Source organism: Protomyctophum bolini (assembly GCF_963924005.1).
Source record: "Protomyctophum bolini genome assembly, chromosome: 7".
NCBI lineage: Eukaryota > Metazoa > Chordata > Actinopteri > Myctophiformes > Myctophidae > Protomyctophum > Protomyctophum bolini.
In genome coordinates this window covers 1,962,035-1,975,152 of record NC_137868.1, presented here as the reverse complement: position 1 = coordinate 1,975,152, position 13,118 = coordinate 1,962,035, and the positions used below count along the sequence as shown (strand labels likewise).

Genomic DNA, 13,118 nt, shown 5'->3' with positions numbered 1-13,118 from the left:
CTCTCCAAACAGTTCTGCGTACACTGCTGCGTCGCTGATATCAATGCCAGACGCTGTCAGGTGTTCTTCCTCGAAGATCAGGTCGCCTTTCATCAGCCCTTCAAAAGCCAGTTTCGCCAGAGAAAGAATGACATCATACTGTTTCCTATCAGGATACTTGGCATTCTTGAGTAAGGACTGCATCTCAATGAAGTAGAAGTACATGGCGCTCGGGGTCTTTGGCAGCGCTGCTTTCTTCCTCACAATTTCTTCCATAACGTTAGAAGTGATCCAACAGAAGGCCGGGAGGTGACACATGATGTGGACGCTTCGGTATGTCTCGATGTGAGAGTAGATTTGAATGGCCAGCTGCTCATCAGGGAATCTCTTGAAGAAGTACTCCTTCTTCTGAGGGTCTCTGAACCCTCTCACCTCTGTCACCCTGTCAACAGAAGGGATCTGGCCGGCGGCTGCAGGTCGTGAGGTTATCCAGAATTTGGCTTTTGGAAGCAAGTTCCCCCTGATGAGGTTTGTCAGGAGAACGTGCACTGTTGTTGGCTTCATCGGATCAGTCCATTTCACAGTGTTCAGGAAATCTAGAGCTGGCTTCGATTCATCCAGCCCATCCAAGATGAACAGAATGTTGCACTGTTGGAAGGTGCAGATCTTTATCTTCTTGGTTTCACTGAAGAAGTGATGAAGAAATCCCTCCATGCTGTACTTGTTCTCCTTGTTCTCCTTCATCTCCAAATTCAACTCTCGGAAAGTGAATGGAAACACAAAGTCGACATGCTGGTTGGCTTTGCCTTCTGCCCAGTTCTGAGTGAACTTCTGAACTTGTACGGATTTACCAATGCCGGCCGCTCCCGTCATCACCGCTGTTTTGATCTGTTCACTTTGTCCAGGTGAAGGTTCCACTATGTCGTCCATGTTGATTGGTGTTTCTGGTCCAGCTGTTTGGCAGTATGCCAATTCAATCTGCCTGATCTCATGTTCTTTATTGACCTGTCCACTGCCTCCCACTGTGTTGTAGACCTCTGTGAACATGCCACTCACAAGTGGGTTTGCTACATCTTTTGAGCTCCAGTGATTCAAACGCTGAATCTTCTGCCTCTGATTAGACTTGAGCGCTTCTATACACTGAGCAAGAGTTTCTAAATGACCAAAGACAAGATGACATCATTAAGTATGTGTTATAGAATGACATCATTATAGATGAAGGTGGAGAAGGTGTACTGCTGTACTTGGAGATACAAAGGTAGAGAACCTGATCTAAGTTTCTTTACTCACCCGTGCTAGCCGAGTCTTGTGATGGACGTTCAGGTCCTGAATAAGGAGAGGAGGATAATGAAGTGAAACGTTAGTTTGTCTATTGTCATTATACGTTAGTATGTATTGATGCTCTATTGTCATTATCTAAGTAACAACATTCATGCAATGGATTGCTGTGTAGTAGTAGTACAGTAGTGTATTTTACAGTGTACCTTGCTGTGTAGTTTCTAAATGACCAAAGACAAGATGACATCATTAAGTGTATGTTATAGAACATGGTCCTCATATCGGTGTTGTTTTCGTTAACGTCAAAGGCCAATTTCTCATGACGAAGTCACGATGACTATGCTAAATATAAATATCACTAGATTAATGTGCGTTTTCAAAAACTGTATTGGGTGGTATACCAGACGTTCCAAAATCCATGAAATGCTGTTCAAAATATTACACAGATATTATTTCAATGGTGGCCAATCATAGGGAGGGCTCTCTTTACACAGGCTGACAGGCTGACTGACAGGCTGACTGACAGGCTGACTGACAGGCTGACTGACAGGCTGACTGACAGGCTGACTGACAGGCTGACAGGCTGACTGACAGGCTGGCTGACAGGCTGACTGACAGGATGACTGACAGGCTGACTGACAGGCTGACTGACAGGCTGACTGACAGGCTGACTGACAGGCTGACTGACAGGCTGACTGACAGGCTGACTGACAGGCTGACAGGCTGACTGACAGGCTGGCTGACAGGCTGACAGGCTGACTGACAGGCTGGCTGACAGGCTGACAGGCTGACTGACAGGCTGACAGGCTGACTGACAGGCTGGCTGACAGGCTGACAGGCTGGCTGACAGGCTGACAGGCTGACTGACAGGCTGACTGACAGGCTGACAGGCTGGCTGACAGGCTGACAGGCTGGCTGACAGGCTGACAGGCTGACTGACAGGCTGACTGACTGACAGGCTGACTGACAGGCTGGCTGACAGGCTGACTGACAGGCTGACAGGCTGACTGACAGGCTGGCTGACAGGCTGACTGACAGGCTGGCTGACAGGCTGGCTGACAGGCTGGCTGACAGGCTGGCTGACAGGCTGACTGACAGGCTGGCTGACAGGCTGACTGACAGGCTGGCTGACAGGCTGACAGGCTGACTGACAGGCTGACTGACAGGCTGGCTGACAGGCTGACAGGCTGGCTGACAGGCTGGCTGACAGGCTGGCTGACAGGCTGACAGGCTGGCTGACAGGCTGACAGGCTGGCTGACAGGCTGACAGGCTGACAGGCTGGCTGACAGGCTGGCTGACAGGCTGGCTGACAGGCTGACAGGCTGGCTGACAGGCTGACAGGCTGGCTGACAGGCTGGCTGACAGGCTGACAGGCTGGCTGACAGGCTGACAGGATGGCTGACAGGCTGGCTGACAGGCTGACAGGCTGACAGGCTGACAAGCTGGCTGACAGGATGGCTGACAGGCTGGCTGACAGGCTGACAGGCTGACAGGCTGGCTGACAGGCTGACAGGATGGCTGACAGGATGGCTGACAGGCTGGCTGACAGGCTGACAGGCTGGCTGACAGGCTGGCTGACAGGCTGACAGGCTGACAGGCTGGCTGACAGGCTGACAGGATGGCTGACAGGCTGGCTGACAGGCTGACAGGCTGACAGGCTGGCTGACAGGCTGACAGGCTGACAGGATGGCTGACAGCAGTAATGCCCAGCCCTAGTTTGACACGTCACATGCTACTTAAAGCATGATGAAATTTAGAAAATTTGCCATATAATGGTTGTATGGTATATCAACTTTCAGCAGCTGTCAAAAATTCCCCTAGGGTGGTTGAATATAAACCAATGTGGGATATGTTACCCAGCTGGCACAAGACGTCTACATGACGTTAGGATAACGTTGTACTCCAACGTTGGATGACCATTGTTGGTTGGTTGGATATGAAAGTTTGATTGACGTCATAACCCAACGTTGGTCTGACATAAAAACCTAACGTTGGTCTGACATCATAAACTAACGTTGGTCTGACATCATAAACTAACGTTGGTCTGACATCTGGATGACCATTGTTTTTTGGTTGGATATGAAAGTTTGATTGACGTCATAACCCAACGTTGGTCTGACATAAAAACCTAACGTTGGTCTGACATCATAAACTAACGTTGGTCTGACATCTGGATGACCATTGTTTTTTGGTTGGATATGAAAGTTTGATTGACGTCATAACCCAACGTTGGTCTGACATAAAAGCCTAACGTTGGTCTGACATCATAAACTAACGTTGGTCTGACATCTGGATGACCATTGCTTTTTGGTTGGATATGAAAGTTTGATTGACGTCATAACCCAACGTTGGTCTGTCATAAAAACCTAACGTTGGTCTGACATCATAAAATAACGTTGGTCTAACATCATAAACCAAATGTTGGTTTGACATCATAAACTAACGTCGGTCGGACATCATAACCTAACGTTGGTCTGACATCATAAAATAACGTTGGTCTAACATCATAAACCAATGTTGGTTTGACATCATAAACTAACGTTGGTCTGACATCATAAACTAACGTCGGTCGGACATCATAACCTAACGTTGGTTTGACATCATAAACTAACGTTGGTCTGACATCATAACCTAACGTTCCGACATCATAACCTAACGTTGGTCCGACATCATAACCTAACGTTGGTTTGACATCATAAACTAACGTTGGTCTGACATCATAACCTAACGTTGTTCCGACATCATAACCTAACGTTGGTCCGACATCATAACCTAACGTTGGTTTGACATTATAACCTAATGTTGGTTTGACATCATAACCCAGCATTGGCTTGATGTCAACCTACGTTAGATAGATGCTGAATGATGTCAACCTCCAGCATTTCCCACTGGGCACAGGACATCTGTAGGACATATTAAGATTTGTTTTACAAAGTTTTAACAAGGTGAAAATACAATAGCACACAATATTATTTTACAAAGTTTAATAGAACAACATTATTAAATATTTCCTTAAACATGTAATTAGCATATTGGAATAAGTATGCAGGTAATAGTCATATTGTGGTCCAAAGAGTTACAGGTTTCGTTAATAGGTTCATAGCCCGAATTGCCTTTGTAGGAAAACAAATTATTCAATTTGTGAAACCTTAAAATTATTATACAATATGAATAGATAAAAACAATATGGTGCAATTTGGTGCATCTTTGAGGCATGTCTATAAAATATGTACCAAAGGCAAAAACATCAAAAAGACTGAATGAGAAATAACACTGAGAAACTGAACTCCTGTAGCTGTCTGAGCTTACTGTCCTGTTTCCAGCTCTATCATGAGCTGCCGCAAATCAGTTGGAGTCTTCTCTGCCAAGTTTTGTTTAAATTGTAGAGGGATTGTGTTCTTCTTTAGTTCCCCTAAAGATAAATGGCAGAAATAAGCTATTGTAACAACTGTAGCTTGATTTTTACATTATGAAACATCTGTATTGACTGACACATATCTGTTCAAAAGTTTGGAATCAGTGAGAGATTGTTCTTTTAAAATTAAATGAGTTTGCAGATATGAGTTCTGTCTCTGCTGGACAATGTAGGGCTATTCAACTATATTGTGGATTCTAGAGAACATGACATCAACATAAATTAGAATGCCTAAGGTCTATAAAGCTAGACGGCTGTACTTACTCAATTTTCACAGTGACTGGTGCAAACTTTCTTTCTTTTTTGTATTAGCCAAAACAAGTGAATGCTGTTTTGGATTTTGGTACCTGCATACAGTTGGCTGGCTAGAGGCCAACTGTATCCGATCATATTATGCCCCCTACACCATATAAAATTAGAAAGATAAAGAAAATGTCAAGGAAAAGTTACATTGAGAAATTACAATTTTTAACTTACCATATACAACATCAAAAAGATGCAGGCCCCAGGGACTTAATTCTTGCCATGATGTCGACTAAGGTTGTACTGAAGTGTCAGTTCTTCTTGGTGCATCATCCAATGAATAATTCCCTGTGTCTCCAACGATGACAACCTGAGAGTATGGTAAAAGTCGCAGGAAGGAATGCCATATTAAGTGCATTAACAGCTAATATAATTCTATGACCGTTCTGTAATGTCTTGCAGAAAACAGCGAGTTGAGAAAACAGGCTTGAAAGGTTCACTTCTCATGTGGACTCTTAACATTACACCTAGCTACATGTTTAAGCATTTATTTCATATTCACATGTCAATTTCAGCTCTGACATTTATTTCAGACATGCTCTAGTATGTGAAGAGTCTGCCGGACTGCTATTAACTCATTTTGGATTAAAAAAAATAAAAATAATCAGGCCTGCTTTATTGTCACCTGGCAAGTAATAGTCAAGTTCAGTATAGTGTGGATGTACTCACCCGATGGTTTTCTACTTGAGAGGACCTTTGATCTTGATGTCCCATTTTTCTTTCTTTCTTTACATGTGCCCGGTCACACGGTCCTATAGTGAATGAAAATGATAAATAAAATAAATACAACACATTATGAATGACAGACTATACAGATTTAAAAGTATATAATGCTTGAGACAAGATAGTTAATTTGGACAATTAGACTTTCACAAATGACACATATCTTTCTGAGAAAAGAAAGAGGAAATGTATTGTGAACCCTATGGTAAACATTGACTCATTGGTTGAGTGAAACATCAGATCCCTATACCCTTTCATTATTAACACTATAAACTTTTACGTATTTCACTGCTGACTGTAGGCGTTATGGACAGTCCCCCTCCTCACTGCTGCCAGCAGCCATTGTTGTCAGCTTCCATCCAAAATGACTGCTGGCTCCTTTGCGAACCATTGCGAGTATGATCACTCACAACAAAAATCACAAATTTGCTATAGTAGATGGTCAGTGTGCCATCTGTCAACTTTAACCGTGTCAAAAAAATACTAATCTACAATGTAGGCATTTAGCAGACACCTTTTATCCAGTAAACAGGGTAAACATAATGCAATGCAGAGAAGTAGAGTCTCAGTAAACTAAGATTACAGGTAAACCAGCTCATCCAATTGTTCAAATTACAACCAATTTATGGACTTACTTTGGATTTGGTGGAGATTCATGATTTCTGATGTCCTTTATTGCCCGGATTACACCAGTTTCTCATTTTGAAGCGTTTGGAAGCTGAAGACACAAAAGCACGCACACACACACACACACACACACACACACACACACACACACACCCAGTGATAATGTTTTACAGCAAATGTATTAGTCTTAGTCTTTTGAGACTGCTGGTGTTATATGAAAATAGTCAATTCCAAAGTGCTGCAAGTGTGAGTGTGTAGACCAACTCATTTAGCTGGGGAGTGTAAAATGAAATTAAACCAAATTAACCGGTGATGGCCCATTTGGTTACCAGCTCTCCATCATTTAGCTGGGGACCACCTGGAGCCCCCTCAGGGACCACTGGTGGTCCCCGGACCACTGGTTGAGAACCACTGCTCTCAATGTTTACTATAACAATAAAGAACTATTTAATACTGTTACTGAACAAACTAGATAGCATCACAATATATATCTAAGACTGTTACTGAACAAACAATAGTAATGATTACTGTCACAATGTAGAGCTATTTAACACTGTTATTGAACAAAACTATAAAAAGCTTAGTTTAAACATTACCTGTAATGGTCCATCATTGCTCCAACCTCTCTCTGTCTGTGTGCCACAAGTCTCCATGTCCATGATGCAGATTTAATCCAACAAATAGATCGGCAGCTACTTGTTTTCCTGTTAAACAGCCTTTTGGTGATTTTATTTTGGTTTGCTTTAATTTGTTAACTTCAGCTCTCTGATCATGGTGAGCCAAACTGCTGCTGTGTGTGCATGCCTGCTGTGCATTAAAAAAGAACGCTTTGTTCCAGTGGACAAGTCACATGTGAGTCAAGAGCCAATGGGCTGCCTGCAACTCATAGCCAGCCAATCACCTTTCAGTTTTGTTCAAAAATGCTTTGGTGGGCTGGCAAAAGATGTCTGCAATGCATTGTGGGACTTGTTGGGGTAATACGTTGAACCAACGTTGAATATTGGTTAATTATCAACACAACTTAAATCCAACCAAATATCAACGTCAGTTGACATCAATTACATTTTTCAATATGATGTTCTAACATTGACGTTATTCTGTTGTGGTGCCAACGTCAACACAACGTTAAAGCCTTACATCATTAGACGTTGGTATTTGGTTGGTTTTTAGTTGTGTTGTTAAGTAACCATAATCCAACGTCTGTTCAACGTATTATCCCAACGTCAGATTGACGTAGAATACTGACATGCTGTTGTCGGGATTTTGACCAAACCTCAATGTCTGCCTAACGTTATGGTGCCAACGTCCACACAACGTTAAAGCCTTACATCATTAGACGTTGATATTTGGTTGGTTTTTAGTTGTGTTGTTAAGTAACCATAATCCAACGTCTGTTCAACGTATTATCCCAACGTCAGATTGACGTAGAATACTGACATGCTGTTGTCGGGATTTTGTACATCTCATACATACACTATTCAAGAACTATGCAGTTTATGAGGATATACAGTAGTCACCTTTACATTCAGACAGATTAGGTCCTTCCAACCAGACCCTTCTCTGTGGTACCCTAATGACCTGATGAAGATCAACACAGATCGAAACGTTGTCAGCATTTAAATAAAGAACGTCTTACCTTTACCTGTGGTGTGCGGGCTCCATCCTATCTACATGACGTTTCTTTTAGCCCAGCACCCAGCCTGTCGATGTGCGTATTCTACGTCCACCCTAATACGTTTCCTCATTGTCTGCACCATGACCAGACTCCAGTTACTGCAACTCTGTCACATTATTCTTAATGGCTTAATGGCTTATTATACTATGCCCGATATGACCTGTGGCCAGTCCAGCCCTGCAGCTAATCCACCAGGTGTTCTTGTTGTTGATGAGGACAGTAGAGAAGTGACCATTTTGGAAGTGGCATGAAGGGCTACATTGGTAAACTACTTAATATTTGGAAGCCTTTAAGGTCCATAAATCAGTTGTAAGAGGCCTGCAGAAACCATGTCTCCTCGTCAAAATGAACACTGGAAAAGACACCCTATCCATCTCTCACATACAGTCCCAGGTTCACTACAGTAGGTGGGCTGCTGGCATGTGCTTGCCCCAGGAGCAACTTGATTGGCATTTGTCTGAAAGCTGCACTGTATGGCACAGGAAGAAAATAAATACGTGTGCAATGGGGTACATACGTTTGTTAGACATACTAACAGTCCAACAGGCATTAGTTTGACAACACGCTCCCGACATGCGCTCACGGTTACAACTAACCCGTGGCTCCTGTCATGCATGTGGCAGGTTGTAACTGACCAGTGGCAGGTTAAAACTAACCAGGGACTTCCTCTGAGGTTATAGGTTTAGGGTCGGGGTTTTGGGTATAGGGTGACGGACTCATGACTGTAGGACACATGCACCTGTGTGCAATGCTTTTGTCTCAAGTAAAATTCAGTCATCTGGAAAAGGCTATACAACCATGTATTCTGGGCCATATTGGTCCTGTAGCCCTGGAAGAGTTGTACCACAGGTGATCATGCAACAGCTACAAATTGCTGTGGTTGGACTTGCAGGTTAAATTGATGATTATTACACTACACAGCCTTCAGCCAAATACTGTCCATATATTCTACATCCAGATTATGTTGGATTCTCATTAGGTAACAGCAACATAACCAACAAAATATCATTATGTTAGTGTCGTGTCCAGGGAAATTACAGGAAATGTACAGTTGGAATGAACTGGGAGACACAATACAGAGTCACAAGGTTCAAGCTTAACATAGGTACATTTATTGTAGAATGTAATACATGGAGGAATAGGGAAAGAGTAAAAGGATAACAGGGTCAGGTATAGGAGAAAGGATTGGGGAAAAGGATTGGGGAAAAAGGGTGCAGTTCTTTCCTTTGTCTGTCACTTTATACTGGGGCAATACATTGCTGTAAATGTATGTGCACGTACCCTTAATGTGTGTATGTACCCCATGTGGTGTGTGTTCAAACAAGATACCTTCCAATCAACAGTCTGCGTTGGCCCAAAATTGTACATAATAGGGAAAGCCTATAGTGGTCTTTGCGTGCTTGTGACGTGCGTGTGGAACGTGAGTGAAATATGCGGGGGTGTACTTGTATATGGTCAGTGAAGGATGATTCCCTTCAAATTGTTTGTCTGTGCTTAACTATGCTATCAGTGTGTGGCTGGGAGTGTGTGGGTGCCGTGCAGGTGTGTGCATGTGACCCTATGAGTCCGTGTGTATATGTGCTGTACTGTATGGCCTGTGTGTGTGTGTGTGTGTGTGTGTGTGTGTGTGTGTGTGTGTTGGGTGCTGTAGATGGCCTGTATGGTTGTTCTGAGATCCCACAGAATGTAACGTTGTGTGGATGTTAACTTTATTATGTCTATAAGATGTTTGCTTGTAGTCAAAATACAGCATGTCAGTATTCTACGTAAATCTGACGTTGGGATAATACATTGAACAGACGTTGGATTTCGGTTACTTACCAACACAACTTAAAACCAACTAAATACCAACGTCTAATGATGTAAGACTTTAACGTTGCGTGAACGTTGGCATTATAAAGTTAGGCATACATTGAGGCTTGGTCAAAATCCCGAAAACAGCATGTCAGTATTCTACGTCAATCTGACGTTGGGATAATACATTGAACAGATGTTGGATCCTGGTTACTTAACAACACCTCTAAAAACCAACCAGATACCAACGTCTAATGATGTAAGGCTTTAACGTTGTGTGGACGTTGGCACCATAACGTTAGGCAGACATTGAGGTTTGGTCAAAATCCCGACAACAGCATGTCAGTATTCTACATCAATCTGACGTTGGGATAATACGTTGACCAGACGTTGGATTATGGTTACTTAACAACACAACTAAAGACCAACTAAATACCAACGTCTAATGATGTAAGACCTTAACGTTGCGTGAACGTTGGCATTATAACGTTAGGCATACATTGAGGCTTGGTCAAAATCCCGACAACAGCATGTCAGTATTCTACGTCAATCTGACGTTGGGATAATACATTGAACAGACGTTGGATTATGGTTACTTAACAACACAACTAAAAACCAACCAAATACCAACGTCTAATGATGTAAGGCTTGAACGTTGTGTGGACGTTGGCACCATAACGTTAGGCAGACATTGAGGTTTGGTCAAAATCTTGACAACAGCATGTCAGTATTCTACGTCAATCTGACGTTGGGATAATACGTTGAACAGACGTTGGATTATGGTTACTTAACAACACAACTAAAAACCAACCAAATACCAACGTCTAATGATGTAAGGCTTTAACGTTGTGTTGACGTTGGCACCATAACGTTAGGCAGACATTGAGGTTTGGTCAAAATCCTGACAACAGCATGTCAGTATTCTACGTCAATCTGACGTTGGGATAATACGTTGAACAGACGTTGGATTTCGGTTACTTAACAACACAACTAAAAACCAACCAAATACCAACGTCTAATGATGTAAGGCTTGAACGTTGTGTGGACGTTGGCACCATAACGTTAGGCAGACATTGAGGTTTGGTCAAAATCTTGACAACAGCATGTCAGTATTCTACGTCAATCTGACGTTGGGATAATACGTTGAACAGACGTTGGATTATGGTTACTTAACAACACAACTAAAAACCAACCAAATACCAACGTCTAATGATGTAAGGCTTTAACGTTGTGTTGACGTTGGCACCATAACGTTAGGCAGACATTGAGGTTTGGTCAAAATCCTGACAACAGCATGTCAGTATTCTACGTCAATCTGACGTTGGGATAATACGTTGAACAGACGTTGGATTTCGGTTACTTAACAACACAACTAAAAACCAACCAAATACCAACGTCTAATGATGTAAGGCTTGAACGTTGTGTGGACGTTGGCACCATAACGTTAGGCAGACATTGAGGTTTGGTCAAAATCTTGACAACAGCATGTCAGTATTCTACGTCAATCTGACGTTGGGATAATACGTTGAACAGACGTTGGATTATGGTTACTTAACAACACAACTAAAAACCAACCAAATACCAACGTCTAATGATGTAAGGCTTTAACGTTGTGTTGACGTTGGCACCATAACGTTAGGCAGACATTGAGGTTTGGTCAAAATCCTGACAACAGCATGTCAGTATTCTACGTCAATCTGACGTTGGGATAATACGTTGAACAGACGTTGGATTATGGTTACTTAACAACACAACTAAAAACCAACCAAATACCAACGTCTAATGATGTAAGGCTTTAACGTTGTGTTGACGTTGGCACCATAACGTTAGGCAGACATTGAGGTTTGGTCAAAATCCTGACAACAGCATGTCAGTATTCTACGTCAATCTGACGTTGGGATAATACGTTGAACAGACGTTGGATTTCGGTTACTTAACAACACAACTAAAAACCAACCAAATACCAACGTCAGTTGACGTCAGATTATTACGTAACTAATGACGTTGGAATTCGACGTTGTCCCGACGTTGGATTTTGGTTGTACGACGGTCCAACCTAAATCCAACCAAAAATAAACGTCAACTGACGTCTTGTGCCAGCTGGGTTAGTAGACACCTTTACAAACACATTGGTGAAGAAAGTTCTTCCCTTTTTGTTTTCTTAAATATATTTTTTATCCCACGATTTTGTAACCCATTTTTCACCCCTGTGTCAATCATCTAATGTGATCCTGGGCTCTACACACCCTCCACCAACCTAGTCCCCATATATGGGGGACAAGGGGAGACCAACCTAGTCCCCATATATGGGGGACAAGGGGAGAGCAACCTAGTCCCCATATATGGGGGACAAGGGGAGACCAACCTAGTCCCCATATATGGGGGACAAGGGGAGAGCAACCTAGTCCCCATATATGGGGGACAAGGGGAGAGCAACCTAGTCCCCATATATGGGGGACAAGGGGAGAGCAACCTAGTCCCCATATATGGGGGACAAGGGGAGACCAACCTAGTCCCCATATATGGGGGACAAGGGGAGAGCAACCTAGTCCCCATATATGGGGGACAAGGGGAGACCAACCTAGTCCCCATATAATAATGGAGAAAGTATATATGAAGAAAGTTCTTGGTAAGAAATGTATTCCCAGATTGTATGAATATCCCCTGACTATAGTATATACTGTATACACCATGTCTTCACCTACCTTTGGTTTGGTTCTCCTGTAGATCAGTCATTTTGACCTTCTTCAGGACAGTCTCCACGATCTGAGTTGCATGAGTAGTGTAGTTCTGGACGATCAGATCCACTGTCTTCATCCTGTCAGCGTCTTCCAGGTCGCATCTTTGGAGCGCCTTCCGGCCGTCAACATCAGCAAGCTTCATCAGATGCCACTTGAACTCCTTAAACTCTTCTTTTGACAGATCGTTGAGAGTTGTCAAGATACGTTCCTCTTCCTTAAGTCCATCCATGGTTTATTCCTGACACAAACAGAAAGCTCTGGGTATGAAAATATTGATCACAAGCTGTAGTTAATGTTACAAAAAATAAGAGAAAAAATATATAAATGTAAAAAAAAATACGTCTCTGGTAGGCCGACACTCCTACAAGCGGCTTGCCCTTGGGCAAGGCAGTGAACAGTGACAGACAGAATATATATATATATATATATATATTAGTGGTGGGCATATCCTGGAGTTATCGCGATTAATCGCGATTAAAATGGCTCATTTGAAGTCTGCCAAAGGCCAATATATGCCAATATAACCATTAATATAACCCTGCAGGGCCCGTAGGGTCAGCTACAGAACCATTAATATAACGC

General features: G+C 42.8%; 1 protein-coding gene across 1 annotated transcript in view; it reads right to left on the bottom strand.

The window, feature by feature from the left end:
• Nucleotides 1-12,765, bottom strand: part of LOC308317885 (NACHT, LRR and PYD domains-containing protein 12-like) — a gene marked incomplete at both ends in the record, with an annotated part of 20,902 nt that extends 8,137 nt beyond the window's left edge. The window contains 3 exons of the mRNA XM_080767234.1: nt 1-1,133; nt 1,270-1,305; nt 12,501-12,765. The exon at nt 1-1,133 is cut by the window's left edge and continues 617 nt beyond it. Of these exons, the coding sequence (XP_080623360.1) occupies nt 1-1,133; nt 1,270-1,305; nt 12,501-12,765 (1,434 nt within the window). The remainder of the gene's footprint in view (nt 1,134-1,269; nt 1,306-12,500) is intronic.
• Between the last annotated feature and the right edge of the window lie 353 nt (nt 12,766-13,118).